Genomic DNA, 25,299 nt, shown 5'->3' with positions numbered 1-25,299 from the left:
CATTGAAAAGAAAACCAAAACTGAAAATTCATAAATAAATATGTGACAATGAGGACATGACACATTATGATCCCTGAAACGTAAAAGAAAATTTAAATACATATGTCCATATTAGAAAAGAATAAAGTAATATGGTGTAGACTTTTAACTGCAGCTAGAAAAGGAGCAACAAATGACACAGTAGGAAAGGATTAATAAAGACAACAGAAGATAATACTCATGAGATATGAAACACAAATATTGTAGATATGATCAAAAATAAATAAAATAAAACCAAATACTATTTGTAAAGACTATTAAGAGATAATCTTCTGGATCTTTAAAAAGAGCACCAAATAAACACTAGAAATTTATTGTAAGACTCAGTATTAGAACAGATCTTTTGTTGCCATTAACCTACCTGGAATTCTATGTACAGATTTATGCCAAAATACATGGGAATTTAAAATGAACACATTATTTTCTAGAAAAATATCAGTTACCCAGACTGTCTTAAGAAAAAAACAAAATTCAATAAACAAAATAAATTTAAATTATAAAAACTTGGAGATGCTGCAGTCTATTAAGGGAAACTTAACTAAAATTTAGGTAAGGAATAATTACTAAGTTGTATAAGTAGGTAGCAAAAAAAAAAAGTCAGATGCTACAAAATTTATTTTCTGAGACTAGCAAAACCTATTACCAAAATTCACAAATTAACTTGTTAATTTAAAACAGCTGAGTATTATAAACATAGAAGCAAAAAATCCAAAAATCTTTAAGATAATGTTCTGTAAATAAAATAAAGCATCATGATCAATTGAGACTTCTTTCATGAATTCTAGATTAGCTCAACCTCAAAAAATTTATACATCTCACTACATAAGGGAAAGTAAATTTGGTAATAACAATTAATTCTGAAAAATAAATTTAACACACACACACATATGAAATAAAAACAGAAAATATATAATCTAGAAATAAAAGAAAGTTTCCTAATTTCATAAAGACTATTTTACAGGAACCTACAGTAAATTTTATACATATTGATGAAACATTTGATTAATTAGCTTTAAGTTAAAGAACAAGACAAGCAATCTCCTAACCTGCAGTATTTAAGAGATATTATTAACAAGCATTTGGAAGATGGAAGGAGAACCTCATCGTTACACAAAATACATGTATCAAGATGTGAGAAAAATAAAATTTTAAAAAAAGAATAGCGTCACCTTAGATTGGGTAGAGAGAAGTGATGGGAGGGGAGGGGGAGAAGGGAAGGACAGTGAAATGAAACAAGACATTATTATTGCTGTGGGTATATATGTGACTGCATGACCAATGTGATTCTGCAACCTGTACACTAAGAAAAATGAGAAATTATATCCCATCTGATTCAAATGTATGATATGTCATATAAAAAAATTTAAAAAGCAAACTCTTCCATTGAATAGAAACAAACTATCTTAATCCTTATACCTACAAATAAATCTCTTAACATCTCTGGATGTTAGGGCCTTAAAACTAATGACTCAGAGGTTGCAGAAAACAGGTACACATGCAATTTTTCTATCACCCCAATTTACATGTAAACATCCCAAAGTTTCAGTGGTAGAAAATCGACTCACTACAAATGCAAACTTTCATGTGGTACTTTCAGCAACAGCTATTCTATGTAATGAAGATCAGAATCTGTGTGTAGAACTAAACATTTTGCAGAATCCAGAGTCAGATCTTTCAAAGTATACACAACACATGATAACTTAAAGATGTGCATGCCAAGGAAGGATGATCAAGTAACTTCTGCTATTCATCATTAAGGCTAATAAAAAGAGAAGAAATAATTAATTTCTGAGAGTCCCATGTATTAATCTAGCATATCTCTGGACAGTGATTGAACACCTCTATAGGAAGACTGTGACAAATGCAGAAACAACTGCTAAGAAATTTAATAAAGCTGCAAGAATACTTTCAGGGTCAATTACTCAATCTGCCACAGAGTTGAACACCATAGTAACCTATTTCCGAAAAAAGTACTCTGTGAAGGGTCAATTTCATCCCATGCTCCATGATTACAGGTTACTAATTTTTTAATGAAATATGCAACAAAACAGAATGCTTGCCATCCAAAAAATCAGAATTCCTAGAGTTTTACAGTGCTTTCAGCATCATTTATTATAATATAAATGTATTAAGAGAAAAACCTCCTGGAAAGACTGATTTGCCTAATCATACACTGAGTTTTAATTGAATATGTTTTTGCTCAAAGTAAAACCCATCTATTTAATCTGCTCTCATTTGGCACTCAGTGTGAGAAAAAAAAAACAGTAGCACAAACTTCATAATGAACGATATATTAAGAAAACATCTAATTAAATAACTAGGATTTATTTTATATGAATGCATTACTTTGCTAAAGGTGCCAAAATACAACAGACTGACTGGCTTCAACAACAAAAACATTTATTCTCTCAATTCTGGAATCTAGAAGTTGGAGATCAAGGCATAGCAGGTTTGATTTCTCCCAAAGCCTCACTCTGTGGCTTGCAGATTGCCACCTTCTCAGTAGTTCCTTATGTGGTCTTTTCTCCAACTGAGTGCATACCTGGGGTCTCTCACTATTCTTGTAAGGACACTAGTCATATTGGATTAGGGTCCTGTCCCAATAAACTCATTTAACTTAATCACATTGTTAATGATCGTATATCCAAATATAGTTACTTTTGAGATACTATAGGTTGGAATTTCAACATAGGAATTTGAGGGGAATATAATTCAGCTCAATAATATATCAATAACTAGACAGACAGCCAGAAAGACAAAAAAAATGATATTTCAAAATTCAATATAGAAAGAAAGGGAGGCAGAAAAAGAAGGAATGGGAGGTTATGAGATGCTCTTCTAGGAGCCTACCTAGTTTCCACGTAGGTTAATCCAAGGATTGCAAGGAGGAGCTCTCTGAGCTCTAGGCATCATATTAATTTAGGACCACTTATATTTTTCCTTCAAGAAATGTGTAAGATACAAACCATGTGTTGAGTTGAATCAAGTAAAATTTAGTGGAAAATTACATTCCAGGCTGCCTGACAAGTCCTGTGTGGGTTATGTTCTTGTGCATTTTTCATCACCAAGAAACAGCTTGCGAATGTCACACTTTACCATCACCCTCCTGAGCCCAAGTTTTAAATAGAATTTTAAACCTATATTAAACTTCGTATAAAATGATCTTCAATGGGGAAAATATTGTGTTCACAGTTCCACTCTAAATTATTTAAAATCAGAATGAGAGGTCTGTGTGTTTGCTTTTGTGTTCCTTAAGAATGGATACAATCTAAGCTAAAGAAAAAAGTAGCAGCAGAAAATTATTCTTTACTTCTATTAGGAGATAAACTGTTAATGAATATTTAGAGCAAGTACCAGAGACAGTCTCCACAAAACTGGCAAGAGAATAGAAGCCAATATTTTCTCCTGCAGGAAAAGCATAAATAATAATCTAAAAATGATATATTTTACTTTTCACAATCTGCCTTGTATATGATGTAACTGTTTTGGGATAAGACATAGACCATACTACTTAAAAAACTGAACTAAAGAAATCTTTAAAACGAGGAAAATTTTGTTGTTATGAAAACAATCTCCACTTATTCACAAGAAAAATCAAGTAAAGATAATATGCTAAGACTACAAAGTACTGTTTATCTAACCAAATGTACTTAGAAGCATGAACTTCCATGGTTAAAGTATGTTCTATTAACTTGCAATGGCAGAAAATTAATAGTTGGCCACATATGGTGGTAATCTGCCCTGTGAAACAGATACGTATATATTGTGGAAATACACAACAATTTATAGATCAATCATATTGACTTCATAGTAGAATTGAAACATTTAATTCCTCTCTAAATATTATCCTAATCTACAGGAGAAGATCCTAAGGAATAGGCCATGTCTGAGATAATCTGAGCTTTGGGAGTTATATTCTTATAAAATGAGTCTCCTACTTTAAGTATACAGAAATAGTCTGATTTGTAATTACTCTGCATATAAATAAGAAATCCAAATGCCAAGTCTTTTAAAACGACCAATAATAAAATCCTTCCTATCAAATGAGAAAAACTAAGAACAGTGAAAAAGGAAATGTTCTGTTTTGTTTAATAAATAAAGTTTAGGCCTTTTTTTCTTGCAACTTTATTAAATCATCACGCTTACATAAACATGAGAGGTCAAACCAAAATGTTGCTAATCCTATACATTATCTTTGACTCCTTGGTGTCAGGTGCGTAGATGGGTAGGAAACACATTTATGGGGTTATTCTTCATTGACAACTTTTGTACTTAGAAAGCAGGCTTGCCATAGCACTTTAGGGAGTTGGAAATATAGAGAATAAGCCTACAACTGCTAAAATGGAGGTGACATTAGTCATGTTTAAATCTGTTTTCCACTGAAATCCCATTCCTAGGAGAGGGATGGTTTTTTGAATTGCATCCTTATAAATCGCATGAGTATCTCAATGTTCATTGTAATGATGAAATGATATGGCCATAAAAATGCCCACCCACAATTCATATTGACTTTATTTATTATTGCCTAATCACACAGGGATGTGGGATTCAATGAGATGAAGTTAATATATTTTTCAAAACAGATTACAAGTGCAGAGAAACACCAATTGTCTATATCAGTGGAAGGAAATGTCAGCAAGGTTAATGTAAAGTGTAGATTTTCCAGCTGAACAGTGTTTGCAACCTTGCCATTAAGAAGGGATCACCACTCGAGGCTGACGCAGGAGGATCTCAAGTTCAAAGCCAGCCTCAGCAACTTAGTGAGGCACTAAGCAACCCAGAGAGATCCTGTCTCTAAATAAAATACAAAAAGAGCTGGGGATGTGGCTCAGTGATTGAGTGACCCTGAGTTCACTCCCCAGTACCAAAAAAAAAAAAAAAAAAAAAGGTCACTACACATTGATATCTCTAGTTTTTTTTAAACTGTGTAATAATAACAACCACCAGCGAAAATTTAGTATTTTTTTGTATTTTTAGTATTTTAGTATTTAGTAATTTTATTATTTTTAGTATAGTATATGCCAGGCTTTCAAGTTTATATACATTACCTAAATTTAGTCCATATAGTACCACCATGAGATTGGTTCTACTACTATTCCCTTTTAGACATGAAGAATATAAAGACTAGAGAAATAAAGTAACTCATTTAAGAATCTACAGCTACTGGCAGAACTATAATTCAAACAAAATTGATCAAAATCGAGAATCAATCTCTCTCTCTCTCTCTCTCTCTCTCTCTCTCTACCACTAATATACTTATTAGTGGAATACTCCCAGGGAGTCCTAACTCCCACCAAAATGGAGATGACATTAGTCATGCTTAAATCTGTTTTCCACTGAAATTCCATTCCTAGGAGCAGGGATGGTTTTTTGAATTGCATCCTTATAAATTGCATGAGTATCTCAATGTTCATTGTAATGATGAAATGAAATGGCCATAAAAATGTCCACCCACAATTCATATTGACTTTACTTATTATTGCCTTTAATCTTTACACATACCATCTTTCTTGAGATTCCTGGGGACTCCCTTAATGTCACTGTGACAAAATATCTGAGAGAAACAATTTAAAGGTGAAAGGTTTGTCTTTATTCCATGGGTCATTTAGCCCTACTGCTTTGGGTCTATGGCAGCACAGTACATCATGGTAGGAGCATGTGGCCAAAGAGGCCTGCTTACCTTATGGTAGTTAGTAAGCAAATAAAGAAGGAAAAGAAGGTGCAGGGGTCCCAATATATCCTTCAAAGGTATATCCGCAGTGACCTAACTTCCTTCCACTGAGGCCCACTTCCTAGAACCTTGGCTGGTAACCAAACCTCTACCACATGACTTTTGAGAGATACTTTAAGATTCGGAACATAAAACCCGAAATTGTAGGAAAACCACAATTAAGAAACATTAATCTTCCCAGGTGTGGTGGCACACATCTATAATCCCAGTGACTCAGGAGGCTGAGAAGGGAGGATTCCAAGTTCCAGGCCAGCCTATGCCACTTAGGGAAATCATCTCAAAATAAAAAATAAAAATGGCTGTGCAGGTGTAGCTCAGTGGTAAAGTGCTCTGGGGTCAAATCTCTAGTATCACAAAGAGAAAAAAGAAAAGAATTACCAATCTACTATGTTGTACTGTAATTGTGACAGTGGGTATAAGGATGAGGGAGGAAGAATTCAATCAGAATTTTGTGACCGCATTAAATAATAATTTGAAGTCAAACCTGCCTCCTTGGCTGTATTTTCTTTTGCCTTTGACCTCCAGAACAGGCACGATTGCCCAGCATTCACATCCCTATTATATCTACACTAAGGATATCCGTAATTGATAGGAAACTTGAATACAAATGAGATTTGGAGGATGGACAGCAGGATGGAATCAAATGCTAATAAGCTGACAAGGAGGCCAGGTTGGACCTGGGAATTTTTCCCTATCTAGGAGAAGCAGTGCCAAAAGGAAACTCCCCCAAGAAGGAGAACTGAAATGGAACTCTCATTTGCAAGTCAACATCTTCCTCCTCCCTCCTGATCAGGCCTGCCAGTCACAGGATGCAGATTTACATGGTGAGTAAAATTTATAGAAAAACGTGACCTAAATAGGAAATTCTGAAAATATGTTCTCTTTAAGATCAGTTTATAGTAACACAACTCAGTGAAATCCCTTCTAAACTGAGCTGGCAAGAGAGGCAGTCTCCCTAGGGTACTCCTAAAAGTTGTAGCCATGGAGAGCACAGAGGGGCTGGGGAAGAGTGACAGGAAAGGATAGCGAGGGTCACTACCCAGTCACTACCCAGAGGATTGGTCCTATAGAAAGTAGGCTTACAAAGGTAACACCGGAAACAAAATCTGTCAAACACTCTCTTGAAATATACTTATTTAAATAAAATTAAGTTCTTTACATTCTGCCTGAATTGTAAAGTGCCCCTCTCTAGAAAAAAATCAGCAAGTACAGATGAGCCTGAGAGTCACTGATATCAAAATACTCTTGGTTTCTTGATTTCATTTATGGCTCATAACACATAAAATAGCCAGTATGTGAATAGTACACATATACAAGAAGACAAGGTATTTTAAAAATAGTTTCAAGAAAAATACTTGTCTCTTAAAAATAGTGGATATATTGCCACAGTTTATCAGTCTTTCTTTCCTTCTCAACTCTACTCTTCAAGACTATTCAAGATAAATAACATTTCAAAAGAAATCAAAGTAAAATAAAGATATGAATTAACCTTGGTGACTCTTGGGTAAAGTGATTCTCTTGATTTTATCAACCAGTGATATATCATCAGAACACATTTAAGAATAAAAGACCTATGCCCCCCCACAACAACAACAACAACAACAACAACAACAAAACCCTCTCATGCTTTCCCATATTTCCCATGGATATGACATGATCAAACCTATACATTGTTGTGGGGGATTTAAAATAGTGTTATGCAAGAAGAGTTACTGACTCATTTTCTACCCAATTTTAAATCCAATAAAAATTAGTCCTTCCACACACAAAAAAAGTAATTAAACATTCCTTCCTATCACAACAGGGAAGAGAACAAAAAAGTAACAGGAAGAAAGAACTCAGAAAAATGATAGTAATAATATTGTAGTACTCTGCTAAAAGAGAAAAAGAAACTATCTCAAATTCAATAAGAAAAAAGCAAACACATTTTTCCAGAGTACACTGAGAGAATGGTAAAATTTCTAAAATGAAAAGACTGCAAAACAGTTCCCACACAAATAAGGTAAGTACTCTGCCATATCAGAAAGCCATTCCAGAGTGGACCAGGAAAAGGTAAGCCTAATATGAAACTGAGGCAAGAGGATATAAAGAAAATTAACAGCACAACAGGAGAGAAACAGAGAAAATTTCCAGTTAAACTGGGTGGCTTCAACAGTATTTCTCTCTCCTCCCCACCAATTGATACTGAAATGAAAGGAAAAGTTATAATCCATAAGGACAATCAGAATGAGGAAAGAGAAGACTTCAGACAAGATATAAGCAAAAACTTGAAGATGGGATAAAAGTGGAGAAGAGATCACTAACTAGGATAAGAAAAGAACTCTTGATACTTAAATGACCAAAGGAAAAAAAAAAAAATGAGAAGTCAATTCACATTCAGAATCACGAAAATCCTTAAGAATTGAAGAGCGTGGGACGTAGCCAGTGATGCTCAAGGCCTTAGATTTGATCCCCAGCACCCATGAAAATAAAAAATAAAACAACTGGAGGCTGAGGCTCAACAGGGCTAAAAACAAATTATTTGGAATGGGTTAGGAGGAGGTCCTTTCTACAAGACACTCCTAGCTGTGTATCTATGCCTCTCCAATCCCAGCAGAGGTTTACCCTCTGAATAAGTAGAACCAGGGAGGCTCAGAACTGGGACACCAGACACTGTGGATGTCAGAATGAAGAGTCATGCTACATGAAAACAAATCATAAGAAAGTCTACATAGAGAATAGGAGGCCCCCAGCCCGTCTTGATCATCTCAGAATAATGGCAGCTAGGCTTATATGACATAAAAATACACTGGTAAATCTATTTGTGGAAAACCCCTCAGTGAAGAGGGAAAAAAAATCAGGAGAAACTGACATTTAAGAGTTCTAGTAAATGACTGGGCCTTCAATAAAATTCCCTGTTCTGAAGCCTACCAATTCACAAGTCACCCAGCCACACAAAGCTCCCAACTTTTTATAATGTGAATTAAGAGCCAACAATTCTCTTGGACTAGCATGATATAGACCCACCAAAAATCTCAACAGGCAAGGCAAAGACCAAAACAAGGAATTCAAAGTGAAAACTAATTTAGATGGTATAAAATTTTTTTTTGAAAATTTCCCAGTCCACATTTAGAATCCCCAGAAACATAGGAAGTGTTTTCATTGGAAAAGATTATTTTTAAGATGATTTTTATAAGAATATCCAAAGAATGAGAGAGCACATGGAAATAAATGCTATATAATTAAAAATTCAATGGAAGGATTAAAACAAATAAACCCCAAGAAAGCAGGGAAATTTTTTAAAATAGAAAATATAAGGAAATCAGCAGATAAATTCACAGTAGTACCAACATTCTTTGTTACGGTTTGAATATGAGGTGTACCCAAAAGCTCCTATAATAAATGCAGGAATATTCAGAGGCACAATGACTAGATGATGAGAGCTATAATCTAATTAGTCCATCATGTCTGAATATACTGACTGGGTGGTAACTGTGGGCAGGAGGGGTGTGGCTGGAAGAGGTATGTCACGGAGGCATGCCTTAGAAAGGTTCATCTTCCCTGTGACCCCTTCCCTTTTTTCTCTCTCTGCTTCCTCACTACGAGCAGCACTCCTCTATCATGATATTCTACTTTACCTGGGCCATGGACTGAAGCTTTAAAATCATGAACCAAAATATACTTTTCTCCTCTAAATTATTTTTGTTGGTACTTTGGTCATAGCAACAAAAATTTAACCGATTCATCTAATGATTTTTTTTAGAAAGAGATTAAAAGAAAAATAAATAAATAATAAAAGAATATTTGCTAAAACTTAAAGAAATTAATTTCAAACTTGAGAAGAACTCATTGAATACCCTGAAAAATTTCTACAACAGGGATAAGGAGGGATAAGAAGTCCTAGGAGGTTCCACCAAAAAAAATAAAAATAAAAAAAGGCAGATAACGAAGAATGAATTGGGAATCAGAATAGTCTTGTGGTTTCAATAGCAATGTAAGAACCTAAAGAACAACAAAACAAGGTCTTCAAATGTCTAGTAAAAAATGTTTTCTAAACTAGAATCATATATTAAGCCAGATTATTGAACAAATAATAAGCATTAATAAAGACATGCACATAATAATGTATAAGAGCCCTACTAGAAAATACTCTTCTACAAAACCGTGAAATACACCAAGAAGTAAAATGAGAAGTAACCCAGAGAACAGGTATTCAACATAAAACAAGAAGATAAAATTCTCATGAAGGTGGTTTAGATAGTTAGAGATTAATCAATCCATATAAAATTAGGACAAGGGAGAACTTGCAATGACAATCTCAGGAGAAAATCTGATAGATTACCTGATTCTCATTTGTTTCAGAGGATTTTTATAGTTTTGTCAAATAGTTATAGGCCCCCATTCATGATTAAAATCATACAACTGATGTTAATTGTGAACAAATGAAAAGAGGAGGCAACTGCAACTAGGAAAGGATAGAAGCTGAATCACAGAACACTCTGGTTCTTGACTATGAACAATACTGACATCATCAAAATTGGAGTATACATTTTGAATATTAAGTTAAGACAAAAAAATAAAAGAAATGTATTTGGGAATAGAAATATAACACAGAAAATTCTCCCCTGATGTGTTTCTTTTTATCCTGTAAATCACTAATTGTATCTAAAGTCTAATTCCCTTCAACACTCCTTTGTGGTCTTTCTTTGCCTCCATTGAAACTGCCCCACACAGAATTCACTCCAACATTTTCTATTCAGGGCAGGAGTGCTTTGGTTTGTCATTTTAGAGATATATCCCAAGAAAGACTAGACACACCCAAATATTTTTATATCTCCCCAGATTCTTCTTGCACTTGCCTACTCAAGGGAGCCATTAGGGAACCCTCCTAGTTGCTGTTGCTATCTGCAGAATGGCCCAATAAGCCACCAGCATGTATTTGACAATTTGGGGGTTTCCTGGTTCTGAGAGGAGTCATTTCTTGTCCCTCTGCCTTCCCTAAGCTTCCTCCCTTACATTTTCGGATACCACAGAGCTCTTAAAACTGTAGATGGTTTGTCTACTCAGACCTTTTGTGAGGTTCATGGAGATACTTTGTTGGAAATCTTATCCACTGCTTTTGATTTTACTATATAATCTAGTCTAATTATATGAAGGGTTTCAAAACCTATGCCACTGCCATATGCCCAGAATTCTCTCCTGTTTGACAATTTAAGCTATGTTCAAATACCACTTTAATAAAAATAAAATTTAATTTTAATAAAAGATAAATACAGAGAATATCATATGGATGGATGAGTCCTCTTTCCATGATAATGATTTTAATTAGTACCTGAGTAAAAATTTAAAACAAATATCCAAATCTCACTGTTAAAAATTTACATTATGATATTTGCACTGATTTTTAAAACTGCATGAACTCAGTAGCAATAAGCACCCTCATTACCCAAATCTTGATTTCTAAATATCATTGTGAGAGTTCTCTGGAGAAATGGCTGGTTCTAGGTCACAGACAGGAAAAATACAATATAAACCAAAAGCATCTTATAAGACCAGAAAATAAGGAAATAATCAAAATAAAGGGATGAAAACAAAATGACATTAGAGACAAGCTAAAAAAGCTCCCAATGGCTAAAGTAAGAACAATTAGCAGCAAAAGAAATAACGCATTAGTGGATTATGACTATAATATCCAGACAAAACAGATTATCAGATAAATTTTCAGGTACACAATAAGTAAATTGATTTAGTATAAGAATGCATTGTTGTAATACCTGGAATGCAAATTTCTATATATCATTTATACATTGATACATATTATAATACTATGATAACTACATAGTAAAATGCAGAATTAGGAATTGATCATTCTCAACAACTCCTTTCATTTCTCCTACATAATTTAAATCTAAAAATTCTTCCAGGAGTTAATGATTAATTTTTGATATATGATACACACACACACACACATACACACACACACACACACAGGTAAGGATTATGAAGAAAATGTCTAAGAAATAATCAGATAATCAATTCTCACAAATATTACATGAATAATATTTACTTCAGTCTTATTAATATAAAATATACCATAAGATTGTGCAAAGTCATACAGTTTAATTTAACTGGAGTGTCAATACTCTTCTAGCAGTTGACATTTCAAGCTCGGTTTTTGCCTTCATAAAATTTACAGCTTAAAATTTGTGAAATGGCAGGTGTTTCTTGGCAAGATAACAGAATTAAAATTCTCTGAGCATTCCCTTACCTTCTAAACTCTTAAAACATCTAAGCCAAAAAATTATGTGTAGATTAAATCTGAAAATTATTTAATTTCAAATGACAGTGGGATTTTTTTTTTTACCATGTTAAATGCAGGCCATTCTTGAAAGTATGAGTTCCAGGAAAAATTTTACAGATATAGAGCAGCAATAACCTTGGAATTTTATCTTTTTCTATGGACTGAATACTTGTGTCTCTCCAAAATTCATGTTGAAAATCTTCAATCCCCAATGTAATAGTATTAGGAAATTAGGCCTTTGTAAGATAATTTTATCATAAAGTTGGAGCCCTGTGAATGGAATTTGTGCCCTTATAATAAGATAATAAGAGATATGAGGGAGAGGATCGATCTCCCCCACACCCTGTGAGGATACAGGGAAAAAAATGGCTATTTGCAAACCAAGCAGAATGCCCTCACTAGACACCAAATTTGGTAGAAACTTGAACTTGAATTTCACAGCTATAGAACTGTAAGAAAGAAATTTCTTTTGTTTAAGCCACTCAATCTATGATATTCTGTTATAGCAACCCAAACCAAGGCAACCTTCTTAGGTAAAAAGAAAAGAGTTGCCTTTAGAGTTTGGTAAATTTCATTATCTTAAGAGCATATCTCTTTGAAGACCAATTTTAATGTATAACTCTTAGGTTCAAAAATATTTCCATTGAAAACAAACTGTAATACCACATGTGAACAACTTTTGACATTTATTCTAAAATGATACTTTGTGAATTCGATAATCAAAACTGTTCTTATTGCCACAGACACAATAAAGTTCAAGAACCTCTCCAAGAGTTTGAAACACAAAATATTTTTAATCAGAATTTCTCTATCTAAAAACAACTTTTAAAAAAAGAATTTTTTTCCAAAAATAGAGTTATTTCATTCATTTGCTTGCTGGGTGCTTATGATTAAAGAGTCTGCATACAATTTTCTTCTCCTCTCTCTCCTTCCCAAACATTAAACCACCCTGGGAGAAAACCCATAAAAACACAGTGATAAAAACACCTGCTGTCTTTCAGCACAGTGTGCTACTATTACAAGAGGGATAGTCTCCTGTTTCCCTGTGATAAATGAGGAGACTGCACTTACCGAGCTTGGGCTGGAGTGCCGCCTAACTTTAGGTGATTCTTTGCCTGCAGAGGAGGTCTTAAAGTTAATGCAGGCATTGTTCTCAGAATGTACCCTCTTTACTTGATTAGTTGGTTTCTCAAATGGGTCAAAAGTGCTCTGTGTCCTCTGAACCCTGACTTTTTTATCCTCAGGAATTGTGTCCAGGTGTTTGATCACTGAATCCATCCCCTGACAGTTCCGTGTAGACATCTTTGTGACACATATCTGGAAAATAAAATAAATTAAATTCAGAATTCTCCACTGAAACTTTAATATTACTAAACATGCTGCACTACCATTCTAGAAAGTGTGCCAATTTATACTCCAGGAAATAGCCAAAGAGCCCAAATTCTAAAAGCCACAGTAAACCTTTCATTCTCACAATCATTCTTTTTATGCTTACTTAGAGCTTCCATTTTTAAAAATTATCTCTAAATCAAGAAGCTTATGATATAGACTACTAGCCTTACATGGTCCTTGAACTCTGTCATATGCTTTATCCAAGTGGATATTTCTGAATATTAAGAGGGTAGTAACTTGACTTAATTTAAAAAAAAAAAAAGGTTGGGTTGAATCAGACAGCACTTTAACCAACTGACCATCATCTACAGGCTTAAAGAGGGGGGAAGGCACTATTTTTTGCTTAAAAATATTATGTTTGAATATATATACACATATATATGTATATATAAAATCTGTCCCCAACTTGATTTTAGCTACAAACTAGAATACAGCTAATGATTAGAGATGCTAAAGAATTGAGATTAATTGTGGGTTTTTCTTTTTAAGTCCAAAGCTAACAGATACATAGAAATAACACTATCAATGAAAAACACTTAACACCACTCATTTCAAGAGTTTGTTTTCATTATTCCACTAGATCTCTACTTCCTTCCCAATATCTTCATTCTCTTCATACTCAGCCTACTCTACTCCCATTTTAGTCTAACTTTTGCTTCTGTTTTTTACTTTGTTCTAACCCTTTAATTCTCCTTAACCCCTGGAGATTCTGGTGTCTTTATGAAATGTGCTGTCTTTAACTTGTCTGCAAACCTAAGAGTTATTGTTTATCTTAAATGTTCCCCAAAGGCTAGTGTGCTTGGTCTCTAGGCCATGGCATTACTAAGAGGTAGTGGAACTTTCAGGAGGTGGAGCTGAGTGGAAGGAAGCCAGATAAGGGGGGGCAAGACCTTGAAGGAGGCATTGGGACCTCCGTCCTTTCTCCAACAGGCTCCTGCTTTCCAATCACCATGAACTGAGTAGCTCTGTTCTTTTGTTTGCTGCCCAATATGCTGTTCTGTTCCATCACTGGCCCAAAGTTACAAAACCAAATGACCACATCCTGAAGCCCTGTAACCGTGAGCCAAAAATAAGTGTTTCCTGCTTTTAAAGTTGTTTATTTTATGTATTTTGTCACATCAACAGCAAGATAACAGACTAGGTAACTTTATTATTCTCTTTATAGAAAAGATTACTGTAAATGGAATTGCTCTTAGAATCTTTTTCTAAGAAAAGATTTTTTCTATGAAAAGTTTCCATATCCTTATATGCTATCAAATGAAGAAAACCAGAAGAAATTTAAGAAAAGCCCACATAATTCATGTAAAAATTACAAGTTTCTCAGAATAAAATGTAATGGTTAATTTCTTATGAGGAATAAATTTGTCTATGTATATGGATGTGAGACACATACAGAAATAGTCAGAGACATTAATATTTTGGGGTGTATCAGCATGTAAGCATAGAAAGAAACACACTAAGCTTAACTGCTTATACTTCCAGACATATGGAATTGCATGATAAAGGATAAGATCAGTAATTTTCATACACTCCTACATTGTCTGAATTACATAATAAATGTGCCAATTTATGTAATTTTTTAAACCAGTAAAGTAGAAAAGTATGTATAATCAAACTAACTTCTTTTATGTTTTGATATTATTTTTTAAAATTAAATATTAAGTATCAACTCTTGTGACAGGATTGTGTCTCTACTACTAAGCACAGGTTCAATTATAAGTCAAGTGTGAAGAATAATATCATGCATTTTAGTATACCACAAAACTGCTAAAAGATGTTTTTTTAAAGACTGAAGGCAGAATCTCCTACTCATGATCAAACCCTAGCAATTTATCACAAGTGCATTAAAAGCACTCAATATTTTTAAGGGCTTATATTCTTTTTAAAGTAGTGAAGAAAAGACTGTCACATTACTGAAGCAACTCAATTACACCTGGGCCCAAAAGATCAAAAGTCAATAAGCTTAAACATAATAAATACAAAGAAAAATATGTAAAGGCACATCAAAATCAAATTTGTTGTAACAATGCATATACAAAAGAAGAAAGTTCTCAAAATGATGATCTTGACTTCTGCCTTAAGCTACTGGGGAAAGAAGAGCAAATGAAACCTAAAATAAGTGGAAGATTAAAACAAATAAATAAATATTAGAATGAAAATAAATGAAATAGAAAACAGAAAACCAATATACCGAAAAGCTGAAGATAAAAATTTGATAAATCTCTAGCCACACTGATAAAACAAAAAAGTAGAAAATATATATTGCCAATATTAGAAATGGGAGAGATAGCAACACTAAAAATTCAACAGATACTATACTATGAACAATGTTATACCAATAAATTCAGCAACACAGACAAAATTAAACAAATGTCCTGAAAGACAAAAGCTACCAATATTCCCTCAAAAAGAGATAGATAAATTGAATAGACCATATCTATTAAAGATATTATATTTTGAGTCAAAACCATAAACAATTTCCAGGACTCAATGGCACCACTGATAAAGTAATATTTAAGGAAAAAAATAAAACTAATTCTTTCAAAATTTCTCCAAAATATTGAAGAGGAAGGACTATTTCCCAATTCATTATTTGAGGTCAGCATCATACCAATACAAAAATCAGACAAAAAATATTATAAGGAAACTGCAGGCTCAATCTCTCTCATGAACATGTAGACACAAAATTTTACTGGTCCATTTTAACAAAGTGAATCCAATAATATATCTAAAAGATATTAAATCATGACAATCTAGTATTAATTTTGAGGTTGCAAGGTCAACTTAAGATTAAAAATGCATAATGTTGCATCTCTAAAATGGTTCTCAATGGCACTCATTTCTAGGTATCCTTCTTATTATTGAATTCTCAACTCTTTTTTTTTAAGAGACAGAGAGAGAGAATTTTAATATTTATCTTTCAGTCATCATCGGGCACAACATCTTTGTCTGTACGTGGTGCTGAGGATCGGATCGAACCCGGGCCGCACGCACTCCAGGCCAGCACGCTACCGCTTGAGCCACATCCCCAGCCCCATGAATTCTCAACTCTTAACTATAGACTGCATTTATTGACTTGTATCCAATAGAGTATGGCAGAAATCATGAGATACTACTTCAGAGAAAATATTATATAAAAGACAATAGATTCTGCATTGTTTTTCTACCTCCTTTTCCCTCATTCTCATTTCCTCTCCCTTATATCACTATTTCTGGGGGACGGGGGGAACAGCCTATCTTGAAGCAGCCCTTTGGAGAGGCAGATACAGAAGGACTGAGACCTTTTACAACCAAATAAGTAGAGCCTTCAAGTGCAAATGCAATTTCAGTTTTTGTTTAACTGGAACATCACCTATAACACAGAGAGATGGAGGCACACAGATAAGGAGCACCTGGATTCAAGACCCACAAAAACTGTGAGATTAAAAAAAATGTTGGTTGCTTTGAAATTTTAAATTATGGGATAATTTCTTATGTAACAAAGATAAATAATACACAAAATTTTTTTAAATCATATGATCATCTCCATATCTTAGAAAAAAGAAAGCATTTGACAAATTCAACACCCATTCATGACACTCTGAATGAGACTTCCTCAACCTGATAAAGGGCATCTAAAATTTTCTAACTAACATCATATATAATGATGGGAGACTGACCACTTTTCACCCCAAAACAGAAGCAACTCAAGTATGTCCACTCACAGCACTTTGATTCAACATTGCATTATAAGTTCTAGATGATAAGACAAGAAAAATAAATAAAAGCTATTCACATTGAAAAGAAAGAAAGAAAACTGAATGTTCAAAGAACATATGTATGCAAAAAATCTAATGAAATCTATAAATGCAAAAGCCACTTAGGAAAATGAGTGATTTTTATCAATGGTTAAAAAGATAAAGTCAATATATAAAAATCATTCATATTTCTAGAAATTAGGGGAAAAAAATCAGAATTTCAAATACCAGTTACAACAGCATCAAACACTATAAAATAAACTTAACAAACAAACAAAAAAAGAACCCTGTACAAACCTGTAACAGAAACTATAAAATATGGCAGAGGAAAGTAAAAGCTAAGGTGGGCATATAGGAGAGTCAGGGAGGCAGGACACAAATAAAGGAGACTAATTCAGGGGTCTTGACATTTATTGTAACATTTTCAAGAGAAATCTAATCTCTGTGCTTCAACCATAAAATATTAGTACTTATTGCTTTTATTTATTACATAAAATATTAGTAGCCTATTTATATATCTGTACAAATACATATAAATAATAATATGAAAAAGATATTAGTGGGATTTGAAATAGAAAAAGTGATATATTTGAATTCCATTGCTATCCCCAAAATTTAGCACCAGGAAGCACAGATGCCACCATTTCTTAGTTCTGCCGAGGAGAATATGGAGCTTTCTAACCTTATATGCTACTTTTTATTCAAGGTCGTTGAAGCATATTAATAAATTATACTTCTTCAGATAAAAACTGTATTTTTCCTCACTTAAAATACATAGGTAAAGTTTAACTTTGTAGCATATGTACACCAGTGAAGCCACAGAACAAAAACATTAGCACAGGAAAAATGACAAATGTCACTTCCACTGGACTGCAGAGGAAGGGAGGGTAATCAAGGCCCCTTAAAGCTAAAGGAATGAACTTTATTCTTAACCAGTTCATGAAATCATATAAATCTCTCATTTGCTGCCCTTCATGCTACCAACTCTAGCAAACCTAAGCCTCCCAAGGTTATCTGCTGTCTTTGAGAGAATGAGGCACTCCATTTGGAAATTCTGTCTATACAATTTAAGCCAGAGAAACTACTACAGAATCTACTGCAAGTTAAGCCTTATCTCTATCTATATATGTTCTGAGTCAGATAGCCTTATTTAAAGGATCTGAGTATGGCACAATGGATAAGAGTAAAGATCAACTATTTACTTATAGAAAACCAGCTTTCCAAAGTATTCTATTACTAGGACAGATGAGGGGCAGCTTTTTCCTAATGTTTAGGGGTAGGGGGAATACATTTAAATAGCTAAACCTAAAATATTTCCCAGGAACATTTTGAAGCCATTCCACATTTACCATATTCACCAAGTAGTAGCAAATAATAACAATAAATATAGAAAATAATCAACATACATTTCTTAGAAACTGTATGATTTTATAGATACATACCTAGGGTGGTGATTTCACTTACTACATTGACAAACATTTCTTGCTAATTAGTTCCTAGGTCATATGTTAATTTTAAACTATATCAGTATCCTGCAGTAGTTTTCAGAGTACCACATTATTCAGGCACTCCACCAGAACACATGTGAGGCTCAAAATCTTCTCACATATGGTATATATATATGTATACCAGCACAAGCAAGGATGCTGCCCCTTTTCCAACAGTCCTTTGATCAGTGCCTGGCCCACAGTAAAGCTCAATTAAACAGACTAATAAATTAATAAATCATATTCAAGAAGGTTCACTTAAATAAGTGATCTTCACACTTTCTTGCTAAAGAGCTGATACATTTATCTGCAAAAGCCATCATCAAAACAATGCCATCTTGACAAATTAAACATATATATTCATAAAATGCTATCAACAAAATATTCTTTAACTGCAAACTCATTGTGATAGTCAGAATTCTAAAATGACACCCAATAGCCCTTGCCTTTGAATAATTCCCCTTCTTTTGGATGTGATTATAATGAGATAGTTCATGATTATAAATTTTGCTACATGGCAAATGGGAGATTAAGTGGATGGGCATGACATAACCAGTGAGCCCTTTAAAATCAGACCATTTTCTCCAACTAATGGCAGAAGAGAATGTGAGAGGGATGTGATCTGACTAGCCTGGAGAAAAGCAAAAGTTCATGCTATAAACCAAACTGCCTGCAGGGCCTACATGGTATGGACTAGTGTCTGCCTGAGAGCTAACAGGAAAATGGGGATCACTGTCTTGCATACACAAGAAAATTAATTCTTGATCTTATAAAAGGATCCCAAACCTTAGATGAAGAACCACAAGCCCAGATACCACCCCAATTTAAGCCTAAGATCTTGGGAAAAGAAAACAGCCACAGCATGACCAGACTTCTAAGCTATGGAAGCTGTGAGATAATAAACCAGTGTATTGTGGAACTTCATTACACAGCAATAGAAAACTAATAGACTTTTTGTGGAAATTGTTTGAAGCACGTTGACATTTGAGTAATGTTTTAAAGGAACAAAATACCACTTTCCAAATTCTATATACTATATCAGATCCAGAGAAAATAAGTGATGAGTCTCACGACTACTGTCAATATATGACCATATATTGAGAGTCTGTGGCATCACATAACTCCATCAGTACTATAAAGCTCATGAACAAATTTGTCACATAAGTTTATGTACAATTTAAGCTGTTCTGCACTTCAGTTGAGTCTGTGTGAATAAAATCGGTATCAGCACTGGCTTTGTTCATGCATCTTCATCCAGGCAAGTAATCTATACTTGAATTTTCCACATTAGGGCAAAGTAACTATTCTGGAAAAGATTCAGGTTTCCAACATTTGGGACGAGCTACTTAAATGTGGTCTAGCCATCTCTGCTAACCGCAAACACAACAGAAAGCGTCCTTGTTGGCCTCCAAGCTTATAGGGCAATTTGTCCCTGTAAACCCAAGTAAAGCAAGGAGAGAGACGACTCAGAGAAAGACCCAGGTGAGGTAAAGTAAGAACAGTGTTCATTCCTCCCCAAAAGTTTGCAATTCCTGGCAAATCTTAGATTAAAACTATTGAAGTTCATGAAGAGAAGGGTGAGCAGCCTAGATCCAGCATGAAAGAGGACCCTGGAGAGCAGATTACACACTGGTGCTACTCCCCAGTGCCTGTGTCTTCATGTGAATCCTTCTATGAACCTGTAAGCAACTTAAATAAATTCTTCCACTCCACAAACAGAATTTCTTTCCACAAAAAAAATGCTTATGGTCAGTGCACTAGAATGTATTGGTTAAAGATAAAACATCATGTATTATGAAAATTCAGGAAGAGAAGCACATAGGTCAAATTGGAAAAACATCAGTGGGTAACCCCTAAGGTCTCAAAAAGTAAGATTTTTCCAGTCAACAGATACTAATCCTCTTCTCTATTACTAAATTTCAGGTGCAATCCTAGTGCCCAGATTTGGGCCTGTGTTCCAATTCTCCACTAAGGAAAAGAAGGGATCCTTCCAAGGTAATGGCTTCCAGCTGAGAAACATCCAGGTGTCACCAAAAAAATCAAGATACTTTCAAAAACTCAGGAGCAATGCTAGCAGGACAGAGGAGTATGTCTGAAGGGACTTTTACTGACCAAACTGTTATTGTTTATTTGAGGATCAAAAGAAAAAAAATATGGCTCAATGGAATGAGTTACCCTAAGACTAGGAGTTCATTATGATTTCTAAAGAGAAAAGTTACTATAAAGAGCAAATGGCAGTTATAATATGAAAAAAGGGTGAACAAATAAGATAAGGTTGGCTTTACTACAGAGAATGCTGTGTAGTCAAGTAGTGTGGAACAAAGTAGGAACTGTATGGAGAATAGGAATGGCTGCTCACGGCAGGTGGGGAAGGACTACACAGTAGGGGTGTGGAAAGAAGAGCAACTCAGCATGCTCCAGTGATAAAGACCTGGTCAACAAACAGAACTCCATGCTAAATGGAGGGAAATATTTACTCAGCAACATTTTTAAAAGTACGCATCTTGGGAAGAAAACTTATGGGAAACCAATACAGGAGCCATTTTTTTAAATGTGTTAACTTTTAATAATATATGTGAAACTTAACCCTGAAAAAAATGAAACTGAGCTGGAATGCCCACTCAAATCTGATAACACAAACATATCTCAACATCACAAAGCTACCTTAGCTTAGCTATCTATGCTAAGCCCCAGGCCAACATCATTCTAAATGGAGAAAAATTGAAGGCATTCCCTCTAAAAACTGGAACAAGTTAAGGATACTCTCTTTCACCACTTCTATTTAACATAGTTTTTGAAAACACTGGCCAGAGCAATTAAACAAAAGAAATTAAAGGGATACACATAGGAAAAGAAGAACTCAAATTGGCACTATTTGCTGATGATATGATTCTATACCTAGAAGACCCGAAAAGTTCTACCAGAAAACTTCTAGAACTAATAAATGAATTCAGCAAAGTAGCAGGATATAAAATCAACACCCATAAATCAAAGGCATTTCTGCATATCAGTGACAAATCCTCAGAAAGGGAAATGAGGAAAACTACCTCATTTACAATAGTCTCAAAAAAAATAATAAAATAAAATACTTGGGAATCAACTTAATGAATCACTAATTTGGAAAAGCAACCAAGACCCCAATGGTCAACAACTCAGATCTCAGATCCTGTAACCTGAGCTGTTCCGAGAAGGTGCTGACCTGTGACTCACAATCCCAAGACATTAAAAAAAAAAAAAGGACTACTGAACTCTCTAGAAGGAACCTAAATGAGTGGATCTAAAATCCAGGAAGGTAAAGAAATAATAATGAACTTAATTCAACCCACAGTACTAGTGTTTTAAAATACAGGAAGTATTAAATGTAGTGATATAATTTGCAGTAAACATATTTATGCACGTATTCTTTGTTTAAAGTATCTGAAATATATTCAAATAATCAGTGGCATTAAATTATTATGTGGAATTAAAGGGGTTTGATTAAGTCTCTAACCAGTGTTTAAATACAGAGAGAGAAATTGGTGATCAAAATTACTTTTACTAGCTACATATATTTTTAAGTCAATGCTACAAGACTACAAGCAATAGCTGTTTCAGGCACAAGACCCCAGATGTTCCATATACTCTCACTGTCCTTTACATATGCCTTGTCAGTGGTCTCAGCCTAAAATGACTTCCGCCCACACCAAGCCACGACTTGTCTCAAAAATGACTTTACCCAGTTGCCCTTGCTGATTTCATCTTATCCAAGGCTTTGCTAAATAAAGGTTTTGCTCTCCTCAGTGACTATGCATTTAGTCTGCTTCAGTATTTTGCATACATTACATTGTAACTCTTCCCTTTAACAATAATCTCAACAACCTGATTATCTCCTCCATGGGGAAAGACTGCATCTTATATTCAGTTTATATCTCCCAAGAGCACCTTTCCTTCAAATCTTGTTTCAAAAGTCTAGTAAAGGTTTGTTAACTAATTCATGGAAAAGGAGGAACTTCTATAGGTTAAAAGCTGTCTTCTCAAACCATAGCTTTCCAAAGAAAATGCCTCTGGTACCTTTTCTGCCCAAGGCCCACTGCAGTAAATAGCTATCATGAGCCCCATGTGAAAACAAGACATTCCAATATTAGTAGGAATTAAGAATGTTTTCTATGACTGCATTCTTTCACACTTATTCCATTTAGAAACTGAAGTGACAAGAATCACATAAGCAGGGATGTCTCACGGTACTTGAAAACACATTTAAAAAGAAAGAAATCATCACAGATGCCAAAATAAACTTGTTATTTTTTTCAAGTAAACTCAATGCCACTTAAAATTGCAATCCAGGTGAGTGATGCAACCACACCCATGCATTCATCTCAATCAATTCATTTGGTCCACTCACTGTTAACAGAGGTTTGTTCTTTTACTGGCAGACTCTAAACTCAGGAAAAACTGTTAGAAATTCAAACAGCACTAGAAGCTCCCAAAGTCACAGTTTGACCTAAAATTTTAGCTTAGAGCCATGTAAACCCCAGCAACTGTCTATTGAAGGCACAGCAGTGGATGTGAAAGAGCACAACTTAATTCAGTTAAGGTTGGCATTCATTTCAGAAAGAAAATTCATTCGGGCTGAAAATTGTCCCCTTGAATCAACCATTTTCTGATGACTGGCTTTTTTTTTTTTTTAAGAGCTCTACTTCTTCACTCCACACTCTTAGTTGAAGGCAGGCACTAGAAAAGAAATGGTTTAAAAGACTCCAAGTTGACCCACAGCAAATATGCATCATGCATCAAGAAGTAGCTACATCATCGTCTTCTGACATTGGTGAAAAAGAATATATATCACAGGTCTAACACAAAACCAAAGTAGGCAAAAATCTTGACAATCTCTTATGTTTGTTTTCTCCCCTTGCCCATTTCCCTGTGAGGGAGTGAGTGCTTTCTCCTCTCAGTAACTTCTCTCAAAATCTGCTCCCTAGGGAAAAAACACCATCATTCATTTACAAGTTAAGTACTTAAATCGGAGTCTTGCCTCTCCCTGAATTTTTTGAACATTACAGAAGAAAAGCTTCCTGCCTTGTGAAAGTGATTTCTGCTCCCATCCATCATCGGGAGATAGATGGAACCCAAATACTCTAGGGTAAAAAGGAAGAGGAGGAACTCCTAATGCCACTGGAATCACCTATGACGCTGTCTTCAACTACAACTAACCTGTAGGATCTAAAAGCATGCTGTCCTCTAATTGTGGGGTGTGGTCCTTCTCTTTACCCCTCAACAGTGTGTGTGTGGGAGTGGCGGGGTGGGTAGAGATAGAAGTGTGAACAGCCACATAGAGAAAAGACAACCAGTAGAATGTGTTACTTATATGTATACGGAGGAGATATATGTAAGAGTGTCTTTACTTTACAGCTATATTTTATCAGAACCGCTCTCCTGCCTGAGATCACCTACAGATCATCATTTCTTATACCCAAGTCAGAACTAAGTCACTTGTAACAAGCCTCCTAACCCTCGGGGCCTCATTCTTCTCATCTGTTAAATGATACAGCTGAAGGTAGCAGTTCTTTTGATCTTTCATAGCTTTAATGTTCAACCATGAACTCTGGGTGGCAGTTTACAGAGACATATGATTAAAATAGATAACTAGATAAGACAAGGAATGTAAATTTGTTTTTTGTGCTTTCTCTTACATGGCACTTTCCCTTAGGATTTTAGGGTTTTAGGAAAAATGGAGATGATGCTTAGAAGGATGGAGATGCTCTCTTGGTGTTTCCAGTCTTCTCTAATTTCCCTTAACTATGAAATTCTGGCATTTTTTTCCTCACTGACAGCATCCGGGGCATTTGGGCTGAGGAAGTACGTCTGTGAAACGTGGTGCAACAATTCATGTTGCAGGACCTTGGCAGCCCTGGTGCTATTAAATGCCAGTCCTGCCCCTACATCACTGTAACCAATGCAATGAAAAAAGCCCTCACAGCAAACTACATCATTTTCAGAATGTACCTCATGATCTGTCATTTAAATACTCCACTGTCACCTATTTTCATGTAAGCTGCTGTGGAATTTGCTTTAATATGTTTGGTTTATTTTGTTGGAATGGCAGGAGGTCTGTTTGGTTTTATGCTCTTTCTCATGTATTAATTTTATTTTCATGACCCAACTGTAAACACCTTGAGCACATAAAATATAATTTCCCTTTCTTTAGTGTCCCCAGAGCACTAAAGAATGGCCATGAAATGGGTCTTCTGTTAATATTTACTCAACGAAGGGTTAGTCTCCTAATTATACGTCTTCCCCTTTAGTTAAAAATAGCCCCTTAGAAAATTAGTCCTAAGAAACTACATTAAAATGAGGTAATTTCCAAGTTGAGATCTTTTCCAGTCAATGAAACCAGCTATTTCCACTCACCAGGATTCAATGTCTAATAATGTGGTTTCACTTTAAAATGCTTATTTCTCTACTGAATGATTTCTTTGGGGTCTGATCTAATTTCATTTGACTCCTGAATTCATCAACTAATGGATATGGTAGAATGGAAAACTCTTGAGACACTGTATTCTTTTATGCTGCTTCAATGACTATAGTTCTGTTATAACCTTTACTGGGCTTCAGTGCTTACCATCAACAGACTGAATAATGTTTCCCTAACTGTGT

The 25,299-nt window shown here is 34.7% G+C and overlaps 1 protein-coding gene across 3 annotated transcripts in view; it reads right to left on the bottom strand.

Annotated features, from left to right (window-relative positions):
- Positions 1 to 25,299, bottom strand: part of Cdk14 (cyclin dependent kinase 14) — a 563,390-nt gene that overhangs the window by 410,236 nt on the left and 127,855 nt on the right. For all 3 annotated transcript variants that reach the window (XM_076860994.1, XM_076861002.1, XM_076861011.1), the window contains exon 3: positions 13,122 to 13,367. In XM_076860994.1, coding sequence (XP_076717109.1) covers positions 13,122 to 13,367 — 246 coding nt within the window. The remainder of the gene's footprint in view (positions 1 to 13,121; positions 13,368 to 25,299) is intronic.

Source organism: Callospermophilus lateralis, chromosome 1, assembly GCF_048772815.1.
Source record: "Callospermophilus lateralis isolate mCalLat2 chromosome 1, mCalLat2.hap1, whole genome shotgun sequence".
Classification (NCBI taxonomy): Eukaryota; Metazoa; Chordata; class Mammalia; order Rodentia; family Sciuridae; genus Callospermophilus; species Callospermophilus lateralis.
The sequence above is the reverse complement of the archived record's forward strand: the minus strand, read 5'-3'. Positions and strand labels throughout refer to the sequence as shown.